The sequence below is a fragment of the Callithrix jacchus genome, chromosome 11 (genome assembly GCF_049354715.1).
Source record: "Callithrix jacchus isolate 240 chromosome 11, calJac240_pri, whole genome shotgun sequence".
NCBI classification, from domain to species: Eukaryota; Metazoa; Chordata; class Mammalia; order Primates; family Cebidae; genus Callithrix; species Callithrix jacchus.
In genome coordinates, this window is record NC_133512.1 from 112,020,946 (window position 1) to 112,048,286 (window position 27,341).

A 27,341-nucleotide genomic window follows, 5' to 3' on the forward strand; every position below is an offset into this window, starting at 1 on the left:
GATCACCAGGTCAACAGATCGAGACCATCCTGGTCAACATGGTGAAACCCCGTCTCTACCAAAGATACAAAAAATTAGCTGGGCATGGTGGTGCGTGCCTGTAATCCCCGCTGCTCAGGAGGCTGAGGCAGGAGAATTGCCTGAACCCAGGAGGCGGAGGTTGTGGTGAGCCAAGATCGCGCCATTGCACTCCAGCCTGGGTAACAAGAGCGAAACTCCGTCTCAAAAAAAAAAAAAAAAAAAAAAAAAGACAGAGTCAGAGGTGAGGTGATCTGAGATTCTTCTTTTAAATGACTTGGGGCTTCAGCTAAATCATTGTTTCTTTATTTATCAATTGGCAGTATCAACAGAGGCCGAACCTCTATAGAAAGCTGTTATAACAACATAAAAATCCCCAAGCGGTACCTGTAACGTTGGTTTCACGTGTCAAGTCAGCCAAGCTATAGTATCCAGTCATCTTATCAGGCATTTCTTTAGGGGATGTCGTGAAGGCATTTTATACGTGTGGTTAACATCTACAACCAGTCCACTTTCAATTAGCAAGATTACCCTTGGTGATATGGTTGGGGCTCACCCACTTAGCTGAAGGCCATAAGAACAGAACTGAGGTTTCTGGGAGGAGAAATTGTTTCAAGACTGTAGTGCCAACACCTGCCCAAGTTTCCAGCCTCCTGGCCTGCCCTACAGATTTCAGACATGTAGTCCCCACAAACAGATAAACCAATTTCTTAAAACAAGTCTTGATGACTTTATCCTATTGGTGCTGTTTCTCTGCAGAACTGTGATTGCTACAGTACTCACTGATAGCTAAAAGAAGGTATCTTTCTGATACAAGTCCTCAGTGGGGAGGAAGGAGATTGAGAACCACGTGAAGGTAGTTTTACACAATAAATCCATCCTGGACTATGCCAATATCCAAGGCTGCAGGAGAGAAGCAAGAGGGCTGTTGGGCTGAGGACTAGTGGTGGGGACATCACCACAGCACCAGGTTGTGGGGGGAAGGGACACTTCCACGTCCTGCTGAGGTCCTCTCTGACCAGGGGCCGCTGGCAAGTATTGCTGGAGGAATGAAGTCGCAGCCTTGGACTAAATAGGATCAGGACAGAGCTTGGTACAAAGAGAGGTGCTGGCTAGCACTGGCACACATTACTTGAGGACCTACTATGTGCAGGCCCCTATGAAAATCTGCATTTCTTCTTTCTCATGCAGCTGGCTTGGTGAGCCACTGGGTGTGGCCGGCCTGGGTTCCTGCATTCTTCTCTTACCAGCAGGAGTTCAGGCTGCCCCTGAGCACAAAGGCCCTCCCTGCCCAGCTCCTGGAGAGCCTCCGTCTGCCCACTCAGTGCGGTGATGTGTATGCTGTGAAGGGCTGGCGAAGCTCCTATCCCTGCACACCCCTAGGGGAAGTCCTTGAGTGTGGGCTCATGCATCTAAGGGCCACTTTGGAGTCACACAGGACTGGGTCTGTGTCCTAAGACTTAGCCTATGTTTCAGGCTCTCTCTGGGAGATGACACAGCCCAAGCCTTTGCGAGGGCTTCAGTGGAGGGGAGGGGCTGTTATGATGCCTTAAAAACTGTAAAGAGCCATGCACGCCCATTCTTCCTGCACACCCTGCATTCTCCAGAGAAGCAGAACCAATAAGATGTGTATGTATGTAAATACAGAGAAAGAGAGAGGTGAAGTATTTATTTTAAGGAAGGGACCCATGCAGTTGTGGAGATACAGGTCTAAAAATCTGCAGGGTTGGCCGGCAGGCTGGGAAGAGCCACAGTTCAAGTCCAAAGTCGGACGGCTGGCAGGATTCCCGCTTCCTCCTGGGAGGTGTCTTTCGATTCAGGCCTTCAACTGATAGGAAGCATTGTGGAGGATCATCTGCTTTACTCGATGTCTCCTGATTTAAATGTTACTTTCATTAACAATACCTTCACAGAAACATCTAGAATAATGTTTGACCAAATTCCTGGGTACCACGGACTAGCCAAGTTGACACATAAAATTCACCCTCACCCCCAGTATTCACCCTCACCCCCAGTATCCAATCCCAGGGACATGTATGTACCCTTTGCCCAGAAGCCTCACAGAAAGCCCTCAGAAAAAAGCCTGGGACCTCACTACCACTCCCATTCAGGTGATTTTATTACCAGGAGCAGCAGATATATCTGGTTCCACCCAGCTGTCCTGCAGCACAGGGTTGAGGTCGGCACTGCCCCTGGCTCTCAGAGTGTGTAGGATGAACAGATGGGCTCTGGAACTCTCTAGAACACATCAGGGCAATGCCCTGTGCCCAGGACATGCTGAAAGTACCTGGTGTTACATCACCTCCAAGGACAGACCCTGCCTGTCCACCTTGAAAGGCCCGTGGCCTGGGCCCCAGCTGTACTTCCTACCTCCTTAATAGGAGCACAATAGCAGCAAGCCAGCCCTTCATGCCAAACAGCCCTGAGAGACCAACACGAGGCCATGCTTCTCTTATACATTATAATAATCAGAAAATCATCAAAATGCTTTCGGAACAACCCACTCCAAAGAGTCCTGGAGGCCAAGGCACATGCAACCTTAGCTGCCCGCATTCAACCTTGGGAACTGCCCACCTCCTTCAGTCCCTCCCGTCCTGGCCCCGCTTCTGCATTACAAATCTTCATCGTCAAAGGTCTCCGTGCACTGCAACATGATCATCTCTTCATCAACAGGAAAGGATGCTTCCTGCAAGACACAGGGTGGAAGAGGTTCACTTTTTATCTGTGGGTCTCGGGCCCCAGGCAGACAGCAAGGCTCCTGCAGCTCTGGGGTGCCCAGCCCCCAGACTCTACCCTACGTCTCTTCAGCTGCATTTTCATCTCCAGCTTCTCACTTCCTTCTAAGTGAGAAGGTACCATTTCCATTTCACTGTCTTCGTCACTCTATGACTTGCAGAAAAGATAGAGCAGAAGTGGCTTCTGTTTTATCCTGGGGATTTCCAGGGTCCCATAAGAGAGGCAGAGGATGTTGTAAGGCTTTACCCAAACGTGCATCAATAGAAGACAATGCACTGCACTGCGGTGCTCCCACCAGTGAAATACCATGCAGCTGGTTTCCAACAAAAATAATGAGACAGCGCTCTATCTATGGGATGCACTATTTACAAAGGGCAAAGTGCAAAGAAAGCAGCGTGTATCAAAGGCTACTATTTGTGTTTGAAAGAATATATGAGTATCTGCAGAGCATGTGTGGTTGAGTGCACAAGAAACTGGTCACCTCAGTTGCCTCTGGGGGAAGATATGAGGTAGGAAGCAAGGGAGAGAGGAGACTAAGTATCCATTGTATGTCTTTTGGTAACTTGTAAATCTTATGCCATGTACATAGGTTGTCTATTAGGAGATGATTCTTTTCTAAGCAGCAACACTGCAGCTGGGCATGGTGGCTCATGCTGGCTAGCACTGGCACACATTGCCTGAGGACCTACTATGTGCAGGCCCCTCTGAAAATCTGCATTTCTTCTTTCTCAGGCAGCTGGCTTGGTGAGCCACTGGGGGTGGCCAGCCTGAGTTCCTGCATTCCTCTCTTACCAGCAGGAGTTCAGGCTGCCCCTGAGCACAAAGGCCCTCCCTGCCCACCTCCTGGAGATCCCAGCACTTAGGGAGGGCAAGGCAGGCGGATCACCTGAGGTTAGGAGTTTGAGACCAGCCTGGCCAACATGGCGAAACCCCGTTTGTACTAAAAAAGAAAAAAAAAAAATTAGCCAAGCGTGGTGGTGTGCACCTGTAATCCTAGCTATCCTGGAGGCTGAGGCACAAGAATTGCTGGAACCCAGGAGGTAGAGGTTGCAGTGAGCCAAGATCATGCCATGACTGCACGCTAGCCTGGGTAAAAAATATAGAGGCAGCACTGTTTGCTTAGCATGGGTTTCTCAGTCCTTAAAGGGACACTGTAAACAGTGATCCCAGCCAGTCCCTCAGGACTCTCCGTGACCTTGTTCCCTAAAAGTATGTCCCTGGGGTTTTTCTCTTCCTGTTTCTCTCCATCCCAGCAGAAAATGACCCCTGTAACTTGGCAGCCCTGCAGATCAGGGTTGATCCCCATGGGCCCAGGCAGCATCCCTGACCCCAGTCAATCATCTACTGACTGTGGGACCTGGTCCCAAGGGTGACATCCTGATAGTGGGGCCGACCTCCACACACCGAGCCTTTCCTGCCCTGGAGAAGCAGTTCCCATTTACCATGCTCTCCTGATAGGGGCAGGGAAATAGGGATCAAGAGTGCCAGGGAGGTGGGGCCACAGTCTCTGGGCAAATCATATGGGCCCTTCGTTTAGCGGGAAGACAATAGCAGAGGTTGAGAAGAGAATGGAACTTTTCTGTTTACACCAGAGTCTATCAAAGCCTGAGTCCTCCTGCCCCAGAGCCACTTGGACAGGTCATTCAAAATGCAGAGGCCTGGGCCCTGCTTTTGCAACACTGAGGCCTCCAGAATCTAGGAGTACTGAAGTGTGGCATCTTTGCTTTCTTTTGTTGTTGTTGTTTTGAGAGAATCTCACTCTGTTGCCCAGGCTGGAGTACAGTGGTGTGATCTCAGCTCACTGTAACCTCCACCTTGTAGCCTCAAACGATCCTCCCAACTCAGCCTCCCGAGTAGCTGGGACTACAGGCGTGCACCACCACACCTGGCTCATTTTTGTATTTTTTGTAATGATGAGGTTTTGCCATGTTGTCCAGACTGGTCTTGAAATCCTGGGCTCAAGTGATCTGCCCACCTCAGCCCGCCGGCGAGAGCCACTGTGCCCAGCCACACCTGTGCTTTGTATGGGTACTAGAACCCTGCTTATCATGTTTTCTACCATATGTGGAGCAGGAGGGAAAGCAAAGCTTGTCCTTTTTGTCTATTCTCAAAGTCTTGGTAAGATAGACTATTTAACTGTATCTGAGAGAAAGAGGGGACAACTGCTGCAGGGAAGTCGCCCAAGGATTGGCGGGAGGGGGAAAGCAAACTGCAGGGACGGGCTCTTACTCCACGTGAGGATTCGCTGTGGTCCCGGCAGAGGGAAATGAAGACTTAGCTGGAAGACGACTAAGTATTGAATAGCCGTCCTATGTTTAGACAAACATTTGCTATTATTATAACTTACCTTTTAAATAAACAGTTGTATTTTTGCTAAATTAGTCAAGAAAGATCCCTGGCTATGAATCTGAAAGGGCCTGTCCCCTCCCCTGACAAAAACCTCCAGAAATGGTCCTCCTAAACAGGACTGCCACTACTCATGGCACCCTAAGTGGAACAATTTGGAAACAGACATTAATATCCTTCAAAAGCTGACAGCAGATATTACTGAAGATGACGAAGATTACAGAAGATGATGAAACAGCTCAGCGTTTTGGAGGAGTGTCAAGGGTTCACACATTAAACATTTATGAACGCCTGCTGAGAGTCAGGTCCCTGGGATCTGGTCCCTGCTCCAAAGGTTCCCAGTCCAGGGCTGCCCTAGAGCAGTGCTTCCCAACCTTTATGGCACCGGGAACCAGTTTCATGGAAGACGATTTTTCCACAGAGGAGGGATGGTTTCAGGATGAAACTGTTCCACCTTGATCATCAGACACTAGTTAGATTCTCATAAGGAGTGCATAACCTAGACCCTTTGCATGAGCAGTTCACTATGGTTCTGTATTCCTATAAGAATCTAATGCTGCTGCCGATCTGATAGGAGGTGGAGCTCAGGCCGTCATGCTCACCTTCTGCTGTGCAGCCCTGTTTCTAGCAGCCATATGTGTACTGGTCTGTGGGCTAGGGGTTGGGGACCACTGCCCTAGAGGACACTGCTCTGTGTTTCCTGGTTCCCTGGAAATCTTCCATTCATTCTACAGGATGCATCAGGCTGAAGGTGATCATTCATGGAGCAAGCCAGAGAGAATGAAAGAGTGTCCCTGCCCAGTGGCCCCTCATGGGATGATTGAGGTGAGGTCAGGTGAGGGCTGCCCATACCCTTTTTGCATATAAGGGAGGTAAGCAGAGGTACCACGGCCCTCTACTCTGTCCTACCTGTTTTACTCGAGTGTTTGCACAGCCAAGGCCTTTAAAAAAGTTGATAATCTGCATATAGAGCTGAAACTTTTCCTCTGGGTTTTCTGGGTTGGAGCTGGCAAGCACTGAACTGACAACAGAAAGGAAGAAGAGAAAACAAATATTCAGGATCCTGATCTTTCAACTCCGCCTCCCCCTCCCCTGAAAGATTTGTGTTACAGTGTGAACCAAGCACTTGTAAATTCTCAGACAGCCCAGATCTGTCCTTGAAAGGTTTGTGTTGCCTCTGCTACATATCATGTCTGGAATCCTCTGGAAAATTGAGACTCTGGTGAGACTGGCTCCAGTGCCCCAATTTAGTGTTCGGAACTGTGGCTTCTGGAACAAGGGAACAAGAGTTCCTCTATCCCTCAGTCAACCTCCTGCAGAATGCCCCACGGTTCTGGTTCCACTGTGGCTGCTGAGGCAGCTCTGGAGCACGTGGCGCGTCTTGAGTTCAGTCCCCTGAGTTGCCTCTGCTCTGAAGGTCTAATGTGGAACTCAAGCCCTGGTGCAGAAAGGAGGCCTGTTGTGCAGGCTCTTTTCCTCCTGCCTGCCTGGAACAAGGGGAGAAGCCCTGTGTGACTCGAGCTTATGTCACCATAAGCAGCACAGTTTGGAAGCAGACATTAAAATCCTTGAAAAGCTGCGGGGCCTCAGAAGATGATGAGACAGCTTAGCCTTTTGGAAAGGTGGTGGGGGCTCGTGCAACATTTAGGGATGCCTGCTAAGAGCCAGGGCCCTCCAATGTGGTCCCTGCTTCAGAGGGCTCCCTAGAGCACAGAGACTGTGCATCTATAGGAGAGCTGGCACTCACTTTCTGTAAGTCAGTAGGCAGCCCTCACTTCCTCCCGGGATGAGGTCCCGCAGTCAGCTTAGGAACCCCCTGGCAGCTACCCCTGACTTTTCTAGGGAAAGTAGGACATTTTTAATAGGTTGTTTTCCTGTTCCCTCAGCAGGGCAGGGAGTTCTGAATATTGCTTGACAAGGACAGGCTGGCAGCTTCCCCATGGTTGTCTTTGCAGCCCAAGCCGAGCACAGAAACAGGAATGTCTCTTCCAGCCAATTGCAGCAAAATGTAACCCTACTCGCAGCTGAGAATCACTTGAGTCACTCTGGAAGGTCGATTTGGAGAGGACAAAGCCCTCCTCTGTCAACCTCACTTCTCCCCAAGTCCATCTAGGCCTGGGTGGAACAGGGAGAATGGAGCCAAAATGCGGATGTATGGTTTGCCTGAAGCTCTGCTGGGTTACTAGGGACAGCTGTGGCCCCAAGGCCTCACAGGCACCCATAGGCCAGGCTCCCCTTGAGAGGACAATAGGGATATTCACTGGGATCACAAGGATACGTCACTCTCACTCCCAAGGCAGAAAAATGAAATGTCCAGGGTTCTTTTTAGCCATGACAACAGCACAGATATCTGAAGAACCTGTGCCTTCAGGCCCTAAGACTACAGCTTTTTCAAGCAAAGCAGCAAGGGAATTTCAGTCCTACATGATTTCTGTTTCAGAAAACACTCCTTTGGGACATGGTTAGTCAAGCTACTAATGGTTTTTAAATCTTTTCACATCCTCTTTTGTGTCTTCCCACTTCATGGGGTCAGCTATCCTTTTCTTCCCTCCTTCCTATCCATTCCTATCAGGGAGTCCCCTAAACTCAGGGCCCAGGCCTGTTTGCATGTTGGCCCTTATTCTCCGTGTCCCAGAGCCCCCTCTCTGCCTTCTCCTTCCAGATTGGCTGGGAGAACCTGCCCGCAAGCTGCCCTGGGTGCTACAGACTGAAAGTTTGTGTTCTTCCAAAATTCATATGCTGAAACCTAACTCCCAAGGTGATGGTGTTACGAGGAAGGGCCTCTGGGAGATCATGGATTAGGGCATGAAGGTGGGCCCCTCATGATGTGATTAGTGCCCTTATAAAACAGGCCCCAGAGCCAGGCACTGTGGCTCACACCTGTAACCCTAGCACTCTGGGAGGCCGAGGCAGGTGGATCACCTGAGGTCAGGAGTTCGAGACCAGCCTAGCCAACACGGCAAAATCCTGTCTCTACGAAAAATACAAAAATTAGCTGAGCATGGTGGCGTGTGCCTGTAATCCCAGCTACTCGGGAAGCTGAGGCAAGAGAATAGCTTGAACCTATGAGGCAGAGGTTGCAGTGAGCCTAGATGTGCCACTACACTCCAGCGTGGGTGACAGAGTAAGACTCTGTCTTAAAAAAAATTTTTTTTTTTAAAAAGAAACAGGCTCTAGAGAGATTTCTTGCCTCTTTACCATGTGAGGTTTTATCCAGAAGGTGCCCTCTGTGAAAAAATGAGGCTCTGACTCTGCTGGGACCTTGATCATGGACCTCCAACCTCCAGAACTGTGAGAAATACATTTCTGTTGTTTTTAAGCCACCCAGTCTATGGCATTTAGTATTAATGGACTTAAGGCAGGGATATAGCAGCCCTCAGCAGAGGTCAGCAGGGCTAACACAGACTGGGAATGGGGCGCAAAGAGAACAGATTCACAACCTGCTGCTGGGACCTGGTGTGTCCCAGCCCTGCGCCAGGAGGTGACTCCTCTTGCTAAAGAAGGTAGGAGCTCATGTGTGAGATGCAATTACCAGAACCTCAGTTTACCACTGAGAAAAAGCTCATCAAAGCCTCCCAAAGTGGACAGATTACTGGAGTCCAGGGTCCACAGTCTAGCAGTCTCATGCCAGGGCAGCTGCCTCCCCTGGGTCAGAAAGATTCTGGGTTAGGCTGCAGGCAGGCCAAATCTCAGCCCTGCTCCTCTCTAGCTGTGTGACCTGGGACAAGTAACTTCCTCTCATAAATTCTCCTCTATAAAACAGGAATCACATCAGTGTCTACTCATAGGGCTATTCCAAGAATTAAGTAAGATAATGGGTGAGAATTTTCTACTCTGAAGACTCCGCAGAGAATGTCTTCCCCAGGGCAGCAACACAATCCTAGGGCCAGCTCACTTCCAATCACAGAAAAAAAAGCGGATCCCTGAGAACACCCACTGAATTAGGCACCTGATCTGGGTTTGGCTCTGTGTCCCCACTCAAATCTCCTGTGGAATTATAATCCCCACGTGTTGAAGGAGGGGCCTGGTGGGGGGTGATTGAACCATGGGGGTGGGTGTCCCCCTTGCCATTCTCATGACAGAATTCTCACAAGATCTGCTTGTTTGAAAAGTGTGGAGCACTTCCCCCTTCACTCTCTCTCTCTCCTGTCACCATGTGAGGATACACAGGTTTCCCCTTTTGCCTTCTGCCATGATTGCTAAGTTTCCTGAGGTGTCCCCAGCCATGCCTCTTGTATAGCCTGTGGAACTGTGAGTCACTTAAACCGCTCTTTATAAATTACCCAGTCTCCGGTAGTTCATTATAGCAGTGTGAGAATGGGCGAATACAACACCCATCAGGCTGCAGAGGAGAGGCTCTGGAACACCCCAGCAGGAGTACAAACACACACTCTCAGACTGAAAGACTAATCACATTCATACACACGCAAACTCGCCCTAGCACCCCCCCCCCACACAGTCTCACGCCCATCCACACAGGGGTGCATGCTATCTCACACCCTCATCCTCACCTGGAGCTAGATGTACTTGGAACCTCACTTTTGTCCAGGAAACTTGCCACATCAAAGGCATCTTCGAAAAGGATCTGAAAGAAAGAGCAGCACTTCATGCATGGGAAATAACTTGACAATTTCACACTTGCTCTGGGCTGCTGGGGGAGAGACAAGTGGAAAGGCTCTCTATACCACACCCCAGAGGGCATGCATGTCAGAGCTGGGGCCCACACCCAGGGGCTCTGCTCGGTGTTCTTCCTAGGGGGTGAATGCTAAACTCTAGAATGCCCAAGACAAACTGCCAACCCTTGAGGTGGCAGAGAGGGACAGGAAGAACTGGGGATTGTGACTTCTCTTGCCAAAGAAGGTAGAAGCTCAGGTGTGAGATGCAATTACCAGAACCTCAGTTTACCATTGAGAAAAAGCTCATCAAAACCTCCCAAGGTGGACAGATTATTGGAGTCCAGGGTCCACAGTCTATCAGTCTCATGCCAGGGCAGCTGCATCCAGAGGATCAGAAAGATTCTGGGTTAGGCTGCAGGCAGGCCAAATCCCAGCCCTGCTCCTTGCTAGCTGTGTGACCTGGGACGAGTTACTTCCTCTCACAAATCCTCCTCTATAGAACAGGAATCACATCAGTGTCTACTCATAGGGCCATTCCAAGAATTATGTAAGATAATGTATGTGATATATCTGGTTACATCTGAACATTATCTGCTTTATAACAGACCTCACTGGCACACAATTGAACATTATCTGCTTTATAAGAGACATACATGTTCATAGTGGAAATTTTGGAAAATAGAAACAGATCGAGAAAATCAGAATCACTGAGAAACAAACCCACCCAGATATCCATTGTTACCACACTGATCTAATTCTCTCCAGTCACTTCCCTAGGTATATAATATCATACATTTCCAATTTGGAATAGAAAATAATATATATATTTCCAATTTGGAATCTTGCCATATAGACAGTTTTTCATTCTGCTTCCCTTTAATTTGTTAGAGAATATTAAATATGTTACAGAAACATGATTTACACTTATGTGACTGCCAGATTTAGCAAATACAAATAGGAAATGCCAAGTTATGTTTTGAATTTCAGATAAAGAATGAATAATTTTTAGTATAAGAATGTTCCAAATAGTGCACAGGATGGTGTTGTATTAAAAATTTAACTGGACATGCTTTGCTGTAACTGACATTCCCTTTACACTGGCAGTCACACCTCAGAGAGGAGAGGAAGTCCTCTGACCCTGAGTTGGCAGGTACTGGCAGCTTCTGCCAGGGTCTGTCATCTCCTCTCCCCTCCCTGTGAGACACAACTCTTCCAAAAAGGTTGTTGTCTGCCCTTTCTGTCTTCTTTCAGTTTGCTTCCCTGGAACTGAATCCCTTGGAACTCTGGCCCTGCTCCTAGTTTTCCGGACATTTTGTTTTATCCTTCTACTTGATATCTCTTTGGTCATTTCAAAGAGGGTCTGGAAAGGGGCCACAGAAAGGCCTGTGATCCAGGGTCCATCAGCCCTGAAGCCCATCAGTTTCATGTTCCTCCCTGGCAGGCCTGGAACAGGGACCCAGAACTGAAATTCCTCCCTTAAGCAATCAGCCCACCAAGGTCACCGGCCACACATCCTGCTCACCTGTGCAAATCCCCCTCCCAAGCCAGCCTGAGAGGGGACCCCCCAGACCAGGTTCTGCAGCCTTTCCAGAGTGCCACCACACCCACAGGGCAGCTTCTCTCTGCACTGAAATGGAGCAGTCCGGTGCCTCCCAAGCCCGTCGGACCCTGCTGCTGGCCTCTAACATAGCAGTTCTGCCTCAGAACCTCTCCAGGTGGACCAGGGGTTGCAGCGGTTACACTGCACAGCAGGAGTAACTGTGACTTTGTCCCTGCGTCGGGCATGAGAGTTCTCTGTTCTGCCTACCTTATCACCCAGCCCTGGCCTGGCCTAAATCTGGGCACAGCGGTGCACGCAGAGCCCTGCTTCTGGGCACAGCTGAGGGAATCTGCTGCCAGCTTCCTTTAATAGCCAAGGAATATCATCAGCCCATAGGCCTCCCTGAAAAACCCAGAAAAGCTGTTTCCATGATTTGGAGACATTAGATTCTGGTTGTTTTCTCTTTGGATGTGTTCTTCCTGAGGAAGTGTTCATGCTGGCACAGTCAAATTTGACAGAATTGCTCAGGCATTTGGTGGATACTGTCATGAATCATTTACTGATAGGGATAGGTTCTGAGAAATGTATCCTCAGTCAGTTCTGTCATGTGAACATCAGAGTATACTTATGCAAACCTAGATGGCACATATACATTTATTTATTTACTTATTTGAGACGGAGTTTCACTCTCATCACCCAGGCTGGAGTGCAACGGTGCAACCTCAGCTCACTGCAACCTCTGCCTCCCAGGTTCAAGCAATTCTCCTGCCTCAGCCTCCTGAGTAGCTGGGATTACAGACGCTTGCCACCATGCTTGGCTAATTTTTGTATTTTTAGTAGAGACCAGGTTTCACGATGTTGGCCAAGCTGGTCTCAAACTCCTGACCTCAGGTGGTCCACCTGCCTCGGCCTCCCAGGGTGCTGGAATTACAGACGTGATTATGTGCCTGGCCCATGTATTTATTTATATATATTTTTGCATATGGAAAATCCCAAATCCAAGTTCTATTACTGAATATCGTTTCCCTCTACTTGATTTGGAATGTGAATATCAAGTGCCATATATCAGATTTCCACATATGCTCCATTATCATCTATGGGACTACCATTGTCTATGTGGTCTGTTCTTGCCCAAAACATCTTGCAGCCCATGACTGTGTTTTCCATTCGTTTTCTTCGTGTGAGACTCCAGGGCTTGGCACTTTGGGGCTGTAAACACATCTGCTTGGCTGACCTTTTATACATGCCTTGGGTGTGAGGTCCCAATCATCTGGCCCTTCTTGAACTATCGTGGACCAGAATGCATATCTTTGCATGGTAGACCCGACATCAGAGGAAAATGAGATCAGAAGCCACAGTCTGGTGGACCAATGCGTGGAGGTCAGGGAAGGCACCAAGGTAGCAGCTGGTAGACTACTGCTCATCTGCACCAGGAGTTTCCTTCAATAGGACCCACTGCACCAGCCACCAGGGAAGCTTGTTAAAAATGCAGATCTAAGGCTCCACCTTCAGAGACTCTGATTCAGTGGGTCTGGGATAGCAGCCCAACACCTGACCTTTTTTTTTTTTTTTTTTTTGGTGAGATAAAGTCTTGCTCTGTTGCCCAGGCTGGAGTGCAGTGACACGATCATAGCTCACTGCAGCCTTGACCTCCTGGGCTCAAAGAATCCTCCTGCCTCAGCCTCCTGAGTAGCTGGGAATACAGGTATACGCCACCACACCTCTCTACTCTTGAAAATTATTAGTAAAGGTGCAGTCTCACTATGTTGCCCAGGCTGGTCTCAAACTCCTGGGGTCAAGCAATGCTCCCACCTTGCTTGGCTTTCCAAAGTGCTGGGATTACAGGCGTGAGCCACTGTGCCCAGCCAGGCACCTGACTTGTAAGAAACTCCACAGGTGATTCAGTTGAGAAGCATCAGGGAAGATAATGGGGGTTGACCATCAACAGGTGACCAAAGGGCAGAGTGACATGAAAAAATGTGTGATGAGAGAGATACAGTCACTGACGTGGGAACTGGGTGTTCTAGGCAAGTCACTCTGCTGGCTAGGCCTGCAAACTGGAAGGACAGGAATGGGTGACATCTCTGTTCTCCGGGCTTGGGCCTGATAGCTGAGGAAGCTTCCAATAAAATGGGGGCATTCCAGGGCTGTAACCCCATGGTCAGAGACAATGGGAGGCTCTTTGGCTCTAAGACGCCACAGAGAGACATTGGGAAACTGGCATGTCGTCTTCTCAGAGGCGCCCGGACTGAGAAGCATATGGAAAGCCAGGTCAAGGGGGTGGTATGCGTCAGGAGGTAACCATGGATGCTAAATGTCCACTAAGCACAAGCGTGTGCAGAGGGCGAATCGTCTGCCCTGGGTTAGAGGGGCCAACGCAGCCTGGGCCGTGTGGTAGAGCAGACATCTGAGCCCCTCCTCATTCTCAAAGACCCCCTGTGGGCCCACTTTTATCTCCGTGCTGGGTGACCTCAGATGCTACCTGCTTTGCAGACCATGTCCACGGCCATTCTGACTAGCGGACTGAACCCTAAGAAATGCATTTGCAGTGACAGCTGTGGTGCCCTCCGCTTCACAGAGCGGCCCCAGTGCTCTTTGGGGTGGGAACCGACCACCTTTCAAGGGCTGGGCCTGATCCTCTCTATGGCCACTCATTGGCTCAGCAGGCTGGCAATTTGGCCAGTTCTGGCCAATGAGAGGGGAGGAGCTGTTCTGGAAAAGTTCTTCCTTAGCCCTTAAGAAAGGGATTTCGTAGGAAATCTTTGTCTTACCGGATGTAAAGGAGGAAGAATCACAGTTCGATTGCTCTGGCTGCCATTCCACAGCCACAGGGGCCGGGGGAGGTGGGGAGGGGAGGGAAAGATGAGAAGCCGAGCAGAGCCAAGGGAGGCCTGAATCCACGGGGACACGGTGAGCTCCTCCACCTGCCTCGGACCTCCTGAGTGTGAGGAGTGCATCTCTTCAGGGTTTCATGATCCAGGCCCTAGCAGCCCAAAGAATCCCAACGGAGACAACCTCCCACGCCTTCTATTCTGCCATCCCAGGGCAGGGCCAGGAAACTAACCGCAGAAAAAGAAATGCTGTTCCGCGGCCCCCGGGATTATTGGAAAAATCAGAAACGGCAAACTGCACCTCCCACCTGTGAAATGCAAAGGCCTGGCGTCCCCGGGCGACGGCGAGGGTGATTCCTGCGCCCCATCCATGCCACCCCGGCGGGCCTGCTCACCTCCTCGGGCGTGGAGACCAGCGAGCAGCTGGCTCCCTGGCTGTCCACTCCGCTGTCCTTCATGCTGCCCTCAGCACAGGCCGCCTCCCGGCAGGCCCCCGCCAGGCTCGCCGGGTCACGGTGCTTCTGTGCCCAGGCCTGCCGGAGGCTGGCCTTCCTCTCCTCCGAGAGGTTTTGCCACAGGTGGGAGATGGCCGCGGAGACGATGGGCAGCGCCCCCTCCTGCAGGGAGACGATCCCGCTGCCAGTCAGAAGGTCCATCGTCTGTTTGTAAAAGTTGAGATACCTGGAACAGAAGCGGCGGCGTCTCGCACCCCTGAAGCCACCTCTCGAACCGTCTGAAGCACCGTCTCCTGGGGATTCGGTTCATGGCGTGGACCCCAGCACACAGGCCTGGCCAAGGCGCCTCCACTCACCCGGGGCTTAGCCTCCTCTGACTCTGCACGCCCCTAGCCCTTGGAGAGCAGTAGCCTTGAGGACCATGAAGGACATAGCCTTGGGCTTTGGGACCCCTCCCCGAGTTCTCCCAGTACCTGCCCCATGAAGCCCTGTGTGTCATAGAGAAGATGCTAGGCATAGCTGCCTCAGCTCTCATCCTAAGGGAATATTCTTCAACATTCTGAACCCATGAATGTGCTAGTATGAAAGGACTCCAGCTTTAACCTTCAGCCCTTAAGTCAGGCTGGGCTGTGGAGAGAGCCTCCTGCTATTGAGCCAACTCTTCTGGACGCCAACATGGCTGCTGAGGAGCCTTGAGTCTGTGGAGGAGGCAGTGGCAAGGGACATCTGAGCCAGCCATTCGCCATCTTTCCTACTATAAGACCAGTGCGGACTTGTGGGATATGTGTTTTAGGGGAGAGACGGGTTAGCCCTCATAATCATCATCAGCTGTGCCCCCCACAAAGCACCCCAAATAATCACCCAGTCTAAGTAAAAACACTGTATGATAAGCTATGATAATGTAGCTTGGAGACTATTTCTCTAGAGTCTCTGCCAGTCCTGTCTCTGAGCCCCTCCCATGTGAAAATCCTGGTGAGTATGTGACTCAGGGCCTGGTTGGAACCATGCACTCCAGCTGTGGTGTGCAGCTGCAGCATACCCCAACCGGAGCCTCTGTCCCCTTCCCCATGGGAGGGAGCTCCATGGGTGCACAAAGCCACTCCACCCGGTTCACACCGTTCAAATTCCACGAGGTCAGGCGACAAAGTGTCTGGAGAGTATGCGAGCACTTTTTTCTCCTCTTCCTCCTCCTCCTCCTCTTCCTCCTCTTCTTCTTCTTCCTCCTCTTCTTCTTGGCATTCCTCTTCCTCATCTTCCTCCTCCTCAGCATCCTTCTTGACTGCCTCAATTGAGTACCAAGGGGAGGAACCATTCTGAGGAAAACTGTTTGAGAGCAGGCTGGGAGAGAAAACAGAAACAAGACAACTATAGCCTCGTATCCCTCATGAACATGGACAAGAAATTCTTAGCAACTTTAGCAAGTACACGTGTGTGTGTGTGTGTGTGTGTGTGTGTAGGTGTACACATCATGACCAAATGAGCTTTTTCCTACGAATTCAAGATAACTGGTTCAACATTTGAAAATCGATCACTGCAATTCACTGTATCAACAGACTCCAGAAGACAAACCTCAACAGATGCAGGAAAAACATCTAACAAAATCAACATCCATGCCTGATAAAAACTCTCAGCAAACTAAGAATAAAAGGCAGCTCTGTTAACCTGATAAAGGGTATCTCCAAAAAACCTACCGCTACCATCATGCTTAATGGCAAAAGGCAGTTTCCCCTCTCGCTCAGGGATAAGATGAGGCTGTCCTCTCTTACTACTTCTATTCAAAATTGTTCTGGAGGTTCTAGCCAGTCCGATAAGGCAAGCAAAAGAAATGAAAGGAATATAGGTTGGAACATAAAAACAAATCCATCTTTATGTGCAGAGAGTGTGATTATCTGTGTAGAAAAATCTCATCTACAAACGTGTCATTGGAAATAAGAAGGGAATTTTGCAAGTGCAGGAGACAATGTGAGAATGTAAAAATCCATCATATTGCTGCATAGTAGCAATGAACAATTGGAAATTGAAATTTTAAAAAGCATCATTTACAATACCACCAAAAAAAAATGACATACTTAGGTTTAAACCAAAAGCTCAATCTATTTAAGAAAGGATAAATTAGACTCATTAAAATCTGCAAATTCTGCTCTTCAAAAGATACCTTGAAGGGAATGAAACAATAGGACACCATTTGGAAAAGTCAGGCCTTGCACCCAGGATCTCTTCATACTTAGAAGAATAATCCCCAAGGTACCATGTTGAGTTAAAGCAAGCTCGGCCAGGCACAATGGCTCACGCCTGTAATCCCAACACTTTGGGAGTCTGAGGCGGGTAGATCACTTGAGGTCAGGAGTTTGAGACCAGCTTGGCCAACATGGTGAAACCCCGCCTCTACTAAAAATACAAAAACTAGCTGGGCATGGTGGCGGGTGCCTGTAATCCCAGCTACTCAGGAAGCTGAGGCAAGAGAATCACTTGAACGGGAGGTAGAGGTTGCAGTGAGCTGAGATTATGCCACTGGACTCCAGGCTGGGTGACAGAGCAAGAGTCTGTCTCAAAAAAACAAAACAAAAGCAAACAACCATGAGATCATAAAAGTACATTTCTCAAATCAGTCTCTCCTTCAAAGTGTGGAGGTGACATATTAATAATGTTCCCCTTTCAGCATTTGTGACACCTGGGTGTACCATATTTTCTTTTCCTTGCTGAAGTCTAATTTAGCTTCTCTTAGGTTCCCAGGAGGCTTGCAATATAGACTGAGATTTGTATTTTCCTTATTTTCATATGTATCCTCCAAGAAAACCATTAGTTGTGGCTTTAAAAAATATAGAAAAAGCTTCAATATAATATAAACACTATGGCCTTATTTCTCTAAAGAATAATGTGCAACATTAAAAAAAACTTGATGGATTTTCTTGAAAATTAACACTGATTTTCTTTAAGTTCTGAGACAATATATATTTTCGGGCTTTTGTGTATTTTCTGCATCTTCTGCAATAATCATGGATCATTTTTATAACTGGGAAAAAATCGAATGTATGTTACTAGAACAAAAGAAAAAGGAATGGTCTCCAGTATATGCCCGTTTTGAATGATGAGCAGCAGCCCCGATGGTCCTGCAGGCTGGAGGGGAAGAGTGAGTTGCTACCAGACAGCACAGATGGGTGTCAGAACACAACAGGTCCCCAGCTTCCTGGGGCTTGCAGTGTCTTACCTGTCATTTCCAGAATACATGCTGGCATATTCTTTCTTGACCTCCTCTAAGCTGCTTGCATGCCCATCCTCCAGGTTGAGGGATACTATTGGGGAGTTCAAGGCCAGGAAGACAAAGGGAAAAGTCAGGCCTCTGTTGAGTCTTTCCCACCCTTCTGGCCCAGATGGGCCATGGGTGGGACCCTGAGATCTCCAGGGTCGGCACTGGGGAGACCAGAGCTCAGTTTCTCCTTCTAGGTATGAGGGCGGAGCCTTGGACAAGCACCGGCCCACTTTTTCTCTGGCCTCTGAAGATGAGATCAGGTGCCTTCAGCAGTACCCCAGTAGGGAACTCATCAAAGTCACCTGGCCTGGTGACTCCGGCCGGTCCTGCTGGACTGCAGGCTCCCTAAGGAGAGAGACCCTCGACATTGGTCCAAGCACAGTGCCTGGCACACAACAGGCCCTCAATAAATATTTGTTGATTCATTGCAACCCAATCTCTGTTTTCAATAGAAAAACTGGACCAGTTTTCTCCAGGAAGGGAGATGGGGTTGGCAAGTAGGAATCCCTTACCTTTGAGCTTCAGCAGATTATCCAGGGTTTGCTCCAGTTCCGGAATATAACTCTTTGCCTTATTCAGAACCTGCCACTGAGGAGAGACAGAGGCAATGCTAAAGTCAGCCTCTCACTGCAGAGACTGGTTTTGTGGACCCAGGAATTCCTTCCCAGTGCTGAGGCCACGCTCCCTCAGACGCAAAGTTATATCCCTTAACTTTGTCAGTAAAAAGAATAGAAAGTTCTGATGCACAGAAGGCAGGAAGTTTTGTTTGTAGCCTAGAATGGGTTCTCACCAAAATGCCAAAGTATTTGGAAAGAGTTAAGCTTTGTTCAGCAAGTTGCTAGTGCTGTAGAAAGGCAAACAACTACGGAGGCAGCTTGAAGGTGGAATAAGGGGTGATGGAAGAGGCACGGTCTGCATGAATGTCAGGCTTGCTCAAGGCACAGAGCTAGTAGACGTCAGCTCAGTTGTAGCATTGTGCAAGGGGCTAGTTAATATTAAATGTTCTAATCTCCCACTATTTTTATTTGCTAAATACATATACTCCAGATGATCTAAAAACTTATCAAATGCTGTCAACCTCAACTCCAAATTTCCCCCTTTCCCTTCTTCTCTCCCTGCCTCCCTCCCTCCCCCCTCCCCTCCCTCCCCTCCATTTCTTTTCCTCCCTCCTTTCCTCCCTCCCTCCCTCTCTTCCTTCCCACCTTTCCTTCCTTCCTCTTTCCCTCCTTCTCTGTCTTCCTTCCTTCTTCCCTCCTTTCTTCTTGTATGTAACATTATTAAAGTCAAAATGGTAACAGCAAGATTATTCAAAAAATGAGCAATGCTAAATGTTCATTAGGCCGACCACCTACATCTGCAGGGGCTGCATGCATCCCTTGGACATGTACAAGGGCAAAACTGTGTGCTAAGTCCCAGGGATACAGAATACCTAAGGCAGTCCCTGCTCTCAGAGTACCAACCTCTGACACAGAAGACAAGCACGGAAACAACCCCTTATAACACAAGATAGAACTAAGTAGGTACTAACAAGCGGTAGAAGCAAAGTGCTGTGGAAATGTACAAGGAGGAGGGACTAGTTCAACTGGAGGGGTCCAGAAGATTCCATGGAGCGGGGCAGCTGAGCAGAGTGAGCCAAGCCCAGCTTTGAAGTGTACACAGAATCCCAAAGGCAGAGCTAACTGCATGAGCAGAGACACAGAGGCGGTGAGAGGCAGCTTGGCTCAGGGAACTTCTGCAGCAAGATGTGGCCAGAGTGTGGGGTGGGCATGGGAGGGGACCCCAAAACAGCTGGGGGCGGAACAACCTGGGATTTGACATGCTAGATTCCAAGGATTCTGGTGGGTGACTTAAAAGGAGACTTGAGGAAAGCTGGAATCACAGTGTCCTGCCAGCCCAAAACGAAGGGGAAGGGAACCGCAGCTGCATGACAATACAGAGGATTGTGGGCTCCTTCAACACTCCCCGGGCCCAGGGCTCATGTTGATGCTATTGGGTCAGCAAGAACTTGGAACCAGGGGCTGAGTGACTTCCAGAATCTTGGGCTTGTTTGTAGGGTGGAAAGATGCTTCTCCAGCTACTGTGGTCTGAATGTGTGTGTCCCCCCAATATTTAGTATGTTGAGACCCAATCCCCAGTATGATGGTATGAAGAGGTGGGGCCTTTTGGGAGGTGATTAAGGTGATTGTTCCCCTTCTAAAAGAGTCCTGAGGGAGGCTGTTTGTCTTTCCACCACGTGAGGACACAGCAAGACAGCCCTGTCTATGCACCTGAGAGCATGCCCTCACCAGACACCCAATCTGATGGCATCTTTGTCTTGGACTTAGTAGTCTCCAGAGCCAGGAGCCATAAGCTTCTGTTGTTTATAAATTGCCCTTTCTAGGGCATTTGTTGCTACCCCAGCAGAAGTGGCAGCTCCAAGCCAGTCCCTGCCCTGTAGCACAATCTCTCCACAGGTGGAAACGTCTCCTCCCCCGTGGAAATGTCCCCTCTCCTCATCCAGGTCCCCATACCTTTGAGGCTGTGAGATCAGACTGAGAGTACACTGTCTTCCTGAGATTGTCAAAGAGCGCCGCCAGGGTGGCTCGGTGGCGGGCCTGGGACAGGCGTCTCCGGGCCACCCGAGAATCAAGATCCTGCGGCTGTGCTGGCAGCTGGGGTGTCATGCTCTCATGGGGGTTGCTGCTTTCTTCAGGGGTCGCCATTATAAGCTGTAATGTAATATTACGTTTTACCCTAGATAATAAAAATACAATATTAAAAGAAAAGGAAGATAAATTGTGGCAAGCAGAAAGAAGGGACCCCTCCCAAGTAAAGGCCCCAAGTTCACTCCCTCCTGAATTCAGTTCTTTGCAAGATTTCCAGTGAGAGGCAATGCATTTGAGAAACTTACAAAAGCCCTTTGAGGGTGATGGTGGTCATCTGCTAATTAAGAAGGGTAGGTGGAGATTATACAGGGTCAACACAAAATCTGTTACTGAAACTCAGCTCCTAAAATTGCAGACCACCCATGTTGGACTTAGAGTTGAGGGGCCCTGAGACTTACCTCAGAAGGTTCCAATATTGCAGGTACTCACCAGACACTTGTTAATTTCAGGGGTTAATTTTAAGGATGGCCAAGGAGAACAGCCATACCCTGAGATCTCAGGCTTTACAGACTGCTCAAAGTTGAACAGTTACTTGTCCCCGCTGTGAGGTCTTTACTCCCTTACGAATGTCCCGGCTTAGATGTGGTTACACAGGTGTATGCATATGAGAAAAAAAAAATCCTTCAAGGGGTACACTTTAGACTCATGAATTTTTCTGTGATACACCTCAAGGAAAAAACAAGGCAAACAAGAAAATTCACTCTTCCACCTGTGCAAGAAAGAAGTCACCCAACCACAGAGAAGTGAAAGCCATTTTGCCTTATCTGCCTCTAGAGGATTCTGGAAATGATCACTGTGTCCTTCTTTGTCGCATCTGAGCTTACAAGCCAGAAGCCCTTCTCTAGTGGAGGCTATCGTGGGACTGACATGTAATTGTTTTAATAAGTGGCCAGGGCCTCTTACCTGAGCCATGGACCCTTCCATCAGGTCTCACCCTGCTACTTAGAGAGCTGCTCTCCACAAGCCTGCCTGCCCTTTGAACAGGGAGGCTGCGACTTCATCACTTCTCTACCCTCAGGGCATAAGACAGAGCCTGGCCCCTCTGGGTGCTCAGTGCTGGGGTTCTGATGAATTACAGTGAGATGTTTCTACTGGGTCCACTTCCCCCTGAGCTCAGTCCTGCTGGACAAAGACAATGCATGACCTTCGCCAAGGGTTTGTTAATTTTGAGGTATGTTAGAGTCACCGGGGAGACTATTGAAAACATACATGGCTAGGCCCTGCCTCGAAAACATTGGATCGGAACCCAGCACGCAGCTCACCGGGTGATTCTTATACTTTCACAATTTGAGAGCCACCGCTAGCTCCTGATTTGTGTGTCAAGCATCACCACGGCTGGCAGCAGCTGGAAACAGAATCTCCATTGAGGGATTATGGGGAAGGGAGATGGAAGAAGCCTTTCCGACTATGCTTTACTAGCGAAAATAGGCCAAGGAGATGATGAACCCAATCAGGCAATGTGGGATTTTTAAAACACTTTTTAGGCCAAAAAACAACTTCTCATCAATAATCTGGTCTTCCCCAGTATATCAACTTGCTCTTGTTTTGCTTCTTGGAACAGGGCAGGAAGATGGGAACGGTGATGCTCTGGTTGCCCGTGCTGGTCCCTGCAAGTCTGTTTCACATCTGTTACCAGGAGTTACACTGTGGTATCTTCAAGGGAAAACAACATGAATCTGCAGAGGCCCCTCAAGCCTTGCTCCAGGGTTATGTTAGATTAGAGCCTGTGCCTTCATCATCTTCAATTTCCAGACACTAAGTAATCTTTAGTAGGAAGCAAAGTGAAACTGATGATTTTGAACTGCCCAGGGAAAATGAGAACCCTTTGAACAGAAGAACTTAGGATTTTTTGTTTATTGTTTTTACTTGTTTAAGTTAAGGAGCAACAGATGTGCCTGCACACCAGGGGATTTAGGTGAGCATATATAAAAAGGGAAGCGGGTGGGAAGCACTGTTCAAGATGAACAGAGGTATAAGAATACCAGGGTCTTCCCGGGACCTCAAACTCTCTCACAGTGTCAGGATACTAACAGCAAAAGCCTCTGGGCTTGTAGGGAATCTGGAGCCTCTCCCAATGCCAGTGCTGATAGTTTGGGTATCCTCCTAAGGTTCTGCCCAAACACACTCTGCCTGAAATTGCTGGACGGCTGTGTGGACAGTTTCAGCCTGGACAAGGATGCAGTCCTCTGCCTCCCCCATAGGGAGCAGGCTTCCCACCAGTTGCTTCTAGGAGCCACCAGGGCTGCACGCCACTAGGGGGTGGGGACAGCCCCAGAGCATGCTGGCCAAGCTGCCTGGAACTGCAGCCTCCATCTTGCCTGCCCCCTGCCCCCCGCCCCCAACCTGGTCAGGAGCTGGGGGAAATTTCCACCCCCACCTTGGCTCAGGGAGGGGGCAAACCGCAGGGAAGATGAGAGATGACCCTCCTATTAATGTTCTAAGGACAGAATCAAGCCCTAGAGATATTACTTTTTTTGTTTTTTTGAGATGGAGTCTCATTCTGTCGCCCAGGCTAGAATGCAGCGGCACGGTCTCGGCTCACTGCAGCCTCTGCCTCCCGAGTTTAAGCAATTCTCCTGCCTCAACCTCCCGAGTAGCTGGGACTACAGGCACACGCTACCGCGCCCATCTAATTTTTGGTAATTTTAGTAGAGATGAGGTTTCACCATGTTGGCCAGGATGGTCTTGATCCGCCTGCCTTGGCCTCCCAAAGTGCTAGGATTACAGGCGTGAACCACCGCACCCCGCTGTTACTCTTAATTAGACCCTGAATGATTTTCAGTGTCTTCCCTCCAGATCCTGCCTCCTGCTCACTACTAGCAACCACTGTGCTATGATCCCCACAAGGCATTCTTTCCAAGTTATTTCGATGGACTTGGAATTTTTTCTTCTCTGTGGCCCTGACAGAGTCTTAGGTAGATCTTTTTCAGACGGAGCTCTTTTTTATCTAATAATACACTTTGGTCTGTCCCATAGGCACCTGTGATTTGACTGAAGGACTGGCTCTCCTGGAAGAAGTGCCTCAGAATCACTGTCTAGGATGGGGAGAGGAGGGCAGGACCTCCAGCCTTATTCCAAGGTTGGCTGTTTGGCTAGAAGGGGGAATGAAACAGGCTGTGAAAGGGGAGCTGACTATTGTAAAAATGAGATCAAGAAGTGATCTTTTATTTAAAAACAAAACTCTTCTCTCCTAAAAGCCCTCTGCTTTTAGTATATCAGAGTATATCAGATGCTATAGTATATCAAAGCATATCAGAGAAGCTGCTCCCAGCAGTGTAAGGAATTATAGCAATGTAGAGAAAAGAGTCTGAAATGCTCATCATTAGGATCTGGAACTGCAGTTTAATAGCCTCAAAGACTCAGAATCTCCAAATTTCCCCTTTATGTCACTTTCATTGTTTTAAAAAAGAATGACTTGCTCCTCTACTCAGCAATCATTATTCTGTGACCCATTGCCTCTCCTTCCACCTATAACGCCATCTCTCTCTGCCGCTGTCTTCAGTCTCTAAGGATCTGGAGCCAACTTGCCCTTCAATTCCCAGTTTAAGTCCCACTTTGTTTAAGGAGCTTCCCAGTCCCAGGCCATACTGGTTTCTAACTCAATCATGTTCTGGCAACAACTCAGAAAAATCTTTGGTCAGGTCCTGTGTGTCAAGCATCAGTTGTATCCCTCCCAGGAAGTGGTACCATGTGTAGACTTAAATGATGAACTCAATCCTCAAGAAAGGGTTGGCTTAGCCTGGACTACTAAGACAAAAAATCTCCCCAGCGTGGGGATGGGCAGAGACACTGGGTTGAATGAGCTAGAGGAAAATGAAGATTAAGAGAAAAGCTTGGTGGGTGGAGGGAAAATAACATCTTAGTTCCACCCTAACCCAAAAGACCTCTCTGCATCCTAAGCATTCACTCCCTCAGGAATTCAGTTCTTGGCAAGATGTACAGTGAGAGGCAATGCATTTGAAAAGCCTACAAAAGCTCTTTCAAGTCATGTTGGTCAATTGCTAATTAAGAAAGGTAGGTGAAGATTATACAGGGTCTAGAGGCTGTATATCCTATCCTGACTTGGGAAACTGGACATGCTTGAAGAGGTGAATGTGTCTGTTTGGGCATCTAAAATGAGTGAGAATTGAGGGAACTCAGTACAGAGATCGTAGTTTAAAGGAAGCTAATCTTAAGGATGATACAGAGACACAATCAAAAATGGAATGAGCTGGCAAAGGGAAAGGCAAGTTGGGTTATGGATTGGCTTGAGACCTGGGTCATAACCATAGCTTCAGGCTAACCAACCTTGTGACCTTGTGACTTTGGATGAGGTAAGGAATCTCTCTAGTTCATCTATATATAAAGATGGGGTCTCACTCCATTGCCCGGGCTAGTCTTGAATGCCTGGGCTCAAGTGAACCTCCCTCCTCAGCCTCCTAAAATGGGATTACAAGCATGAGCCACCACTTCTGGCCTCTAGTTCTTAATTTCTTTTTTTTTTTTCTTTTTCTTTCTCTCTTTCTTTTGAGATTAGGTCTCGCTCAGTTGCCCAGGCTGGAGTGCAGTGGCAATCTCATGGCTCATTGCAGCCTCGAATTCCTAGGTTCAAGTGATCCTCCCATCTCATTCTTCTGAGTCTCCCACCTCATCCTTCTGAGTAGCTGGGACTGCAGGCATACACCACTGGGCCTGGCTAAACTTTTCTGTACAGACAGGTTGCCCAGGTTGGTCTTGAACTCCTGGGCTCAAGTGATCCTCCCATCTTGGCCTCCCAAAGTGCTGGGATTATAGGCATGAGCTACCATATCTGGCTTTAATTCCTTTATCTGCATAAAGGGGGTAAAAATTATTTAACTAGATTATAGTCTGAATGTTTTCACTTTTTTTTTTTTTTTTTGAGATAGAGTTTCGCTCTTGTTACCTAGGCTGGAGTGCAATGGCGCGATCTCGGCTCACTGTGACCTCCGCCTCCTGGGTTCAGGCAATTCTCCTGCCTCAGCCTCCTGAGTAGCTGGGATTACAGGCACGCGCCACCATGCCCAGCTAATTTTTTGTATTTTTAGTAGAGATGGGTTTTCACCATGTTGACCAGGATGGTCTCAATCTCTTGACCTTGTGACCCACCCGCCTCGGCCTCCCAAAGTGCTGGGATTACAGGCGTGAGCCACCGCGCCCGGCCTGTTTTCATCTTTAAAAGGTTGTGGTCATGATTCTATGACTATCTGGAGAAAAAATTAAAAAAAAAAAATAAGCCACTCATAATCAACAGAAGTAGGGTATAGAACAAACAGTGTGAGAAGCTGATCTTAAGGAATTTTGGGGACTTCCTTATGTTTACAAACAAATGTTTACTGAACACTTTCTCTGTGCAAAGCCCATTTATTATACAGGAAACTGAGGCCCAAAATAACACTAGGCATTTCAGAATGGCCATAGCTCTAACATAATTTCCCCTTTTCAAAACTTACTGCTGCCCAGGCGCGGTGGCTCTTGCCTGTAATCCTAGCACTTTGGGAGGCTGAGGCAGGTGGATCACTTGGTCTTAAGAATTTGAGAGGAGCCTGGGCAACATGGCCAAACCCCATCTCTACAAAAAAATACAAAAAGTATCCAGATATGGTGTGCCTGTAGTCCCAGCCAGCCAGGAGGCTGAGGTGGTAGGAGCATTTGAACCTGGGAGGCAGAGGTTGCAGTGAGCTGAGATCGTGCTGCTGCACTCCAGCCTGGGTGACAGGTAAGATTCTGTCTAAAAACAAACGAACATCAAACAAAGAAAACCAAAACTTCTTTCTGCGTTCAGTCGTGTTCATGAGATGGGCTTGCCAAACATAACCTTTCAGCCTAACAAAGTTAGAAGGCAGCTTCATTGATACCTTCTTCTAAAAGGGAATTTGGGAGGATTAACACTGTTACATGATATATTTTTATTAATTCTTATCTATAAAGCAGAGCATACTTTCATTACTACATGTTTTCCTATTGAAACTGTTTAATATCCACTCAGAGCTGACATTTAACAAACTCCCCAGGCTAAACTTTTAAAAAATGCTCTCACCTTCTCCACGTTTCAGAGAAATGTTCATTTTTAAGCATCACTCCGCAAAATATTTGAGTGTGATCCACTCTCATTAGCAAGCCGCAGGCAAACAATATAATACACTGGATAAAGTACGGTAACTCACAAGCAGCTTCCTTTGATTCTCTATCTATATCAGATTATGTAAAAGTAATCCAAAATTGGCCGGGTGCGGTGGCTCATGCCTGTAATTCCAGCACTGTGGGAGGCCGAGGCAGGTGGATCACCTGAGGTCAGGAGTTCAAGGCCAGCTTGGCCAACATGGCGAAACCCAGTCTCTACTAAACATACAAAAAGTTAGCCGAGCGTGGTGGCACGCGCCTGTAGTTCCAGCTACCCGGCAGGCTGATGCAGGAGAATTGCCTGAATCCGGGAGGCGGAGGTTTGCAATGAGCAGGGATAGCGCCATTGCACTCCAGCCTGGGCAGCAAGAGCGAAACTCCGTCTCAAAAAATAATAGTAATAATTCAGAATCATTCTCAAAAATGTAGGTAGCCACGATGACGGATAAAAAGCCTCCTGTGAACTCAGCGCTAAAAGTTCACCTGTTTGGCTCCACGGAGTCGAATTCATTCGCGTTTACACAAACACTCATATATGCCCAGAGGCTCCTTTCTGGAGAGGAGCATTCGAAGGATACTTACGCGCCGACTGTGCACGCGATGTCCCCACTCCTGGGACAGCAGTCACCCAGCCTGACGCGCCGGAGTGGGGATCGCGGCTCTTGTCTGAATCTGGCACCTCGTTACAGGGGTGGGGACCAATCACGTCCCTGTCCCCCACTGCTGCAGCCAATTGGGATGCGCCGTGGCGGGCCAATGGGCGTGTGGGCAGTGGAAGAAACTG

General features: G+C 48.6%; 1 protein-coding gene across 1 annotated transcript; it reads right to left on the minus strand.

Annotated features, from left to right (window-relative positions):
- Positions 1 to 309: 309 nt before the first annotated feature.
- Positions 310 to 27,192, minus strand: STRA8 (stimulated by retinoic acid 8). Its single transcript, XM_054237675.2, has 9 exons — positions 27,140 to 27,192; positions 20,303 to 20,500; positions 18,305 to 18,380; positions 17,751 to 17,835; positions 15,659 to 15,880; positions 14,483 to 14,768; positions 9,612 to 9,685; positions 6,010 to 6,121; positions 310 to 2,704 (listed from the first exon to the last, which is right to left on the minus strand). The coding sequence occupies exons 2-9, from the start codon at positions 20,492 to 20,494 to the stop codon at positions 2,630 to 2,632; spliced, it is 1,122 nt and encodes a 373-aa protein (XP_054093650.1). The 5' UTR covers positions 20,495 to 20,500; positions 27,140 to 27,192; the 3' UTR covers positions 310 to 2,629.
- Between the last annotated feature and the right edge of the window lie 149 nt (positions 27,193 to 27,341).

Excerpts from the sequence above, each read along its gene's own strand:
- STRA8 (XM_054237675.2), bottom strand. The coding sequence starts at position 20,494 with ATGGCGACCCCTGAAGAAAGCAGCAACCCCCATGAGAGCATGACACCC. Across the intron at positions 15,881-17,750 it reads ATGTATTCTGGAAATGACAG|CCTGCTCTCAAACAGTTTTC; the intron begins GTAAGACACTGC and ends TTTCTCTCCCAG. Across the intron at positions 6,122-9,611 it reads CCAAGTACATCTAGCTCCAG|TTCAGTGCTTGCCAGCTCCA; the intron begins GTGAGGATGAGG and ends TTCTGTTGTCAG.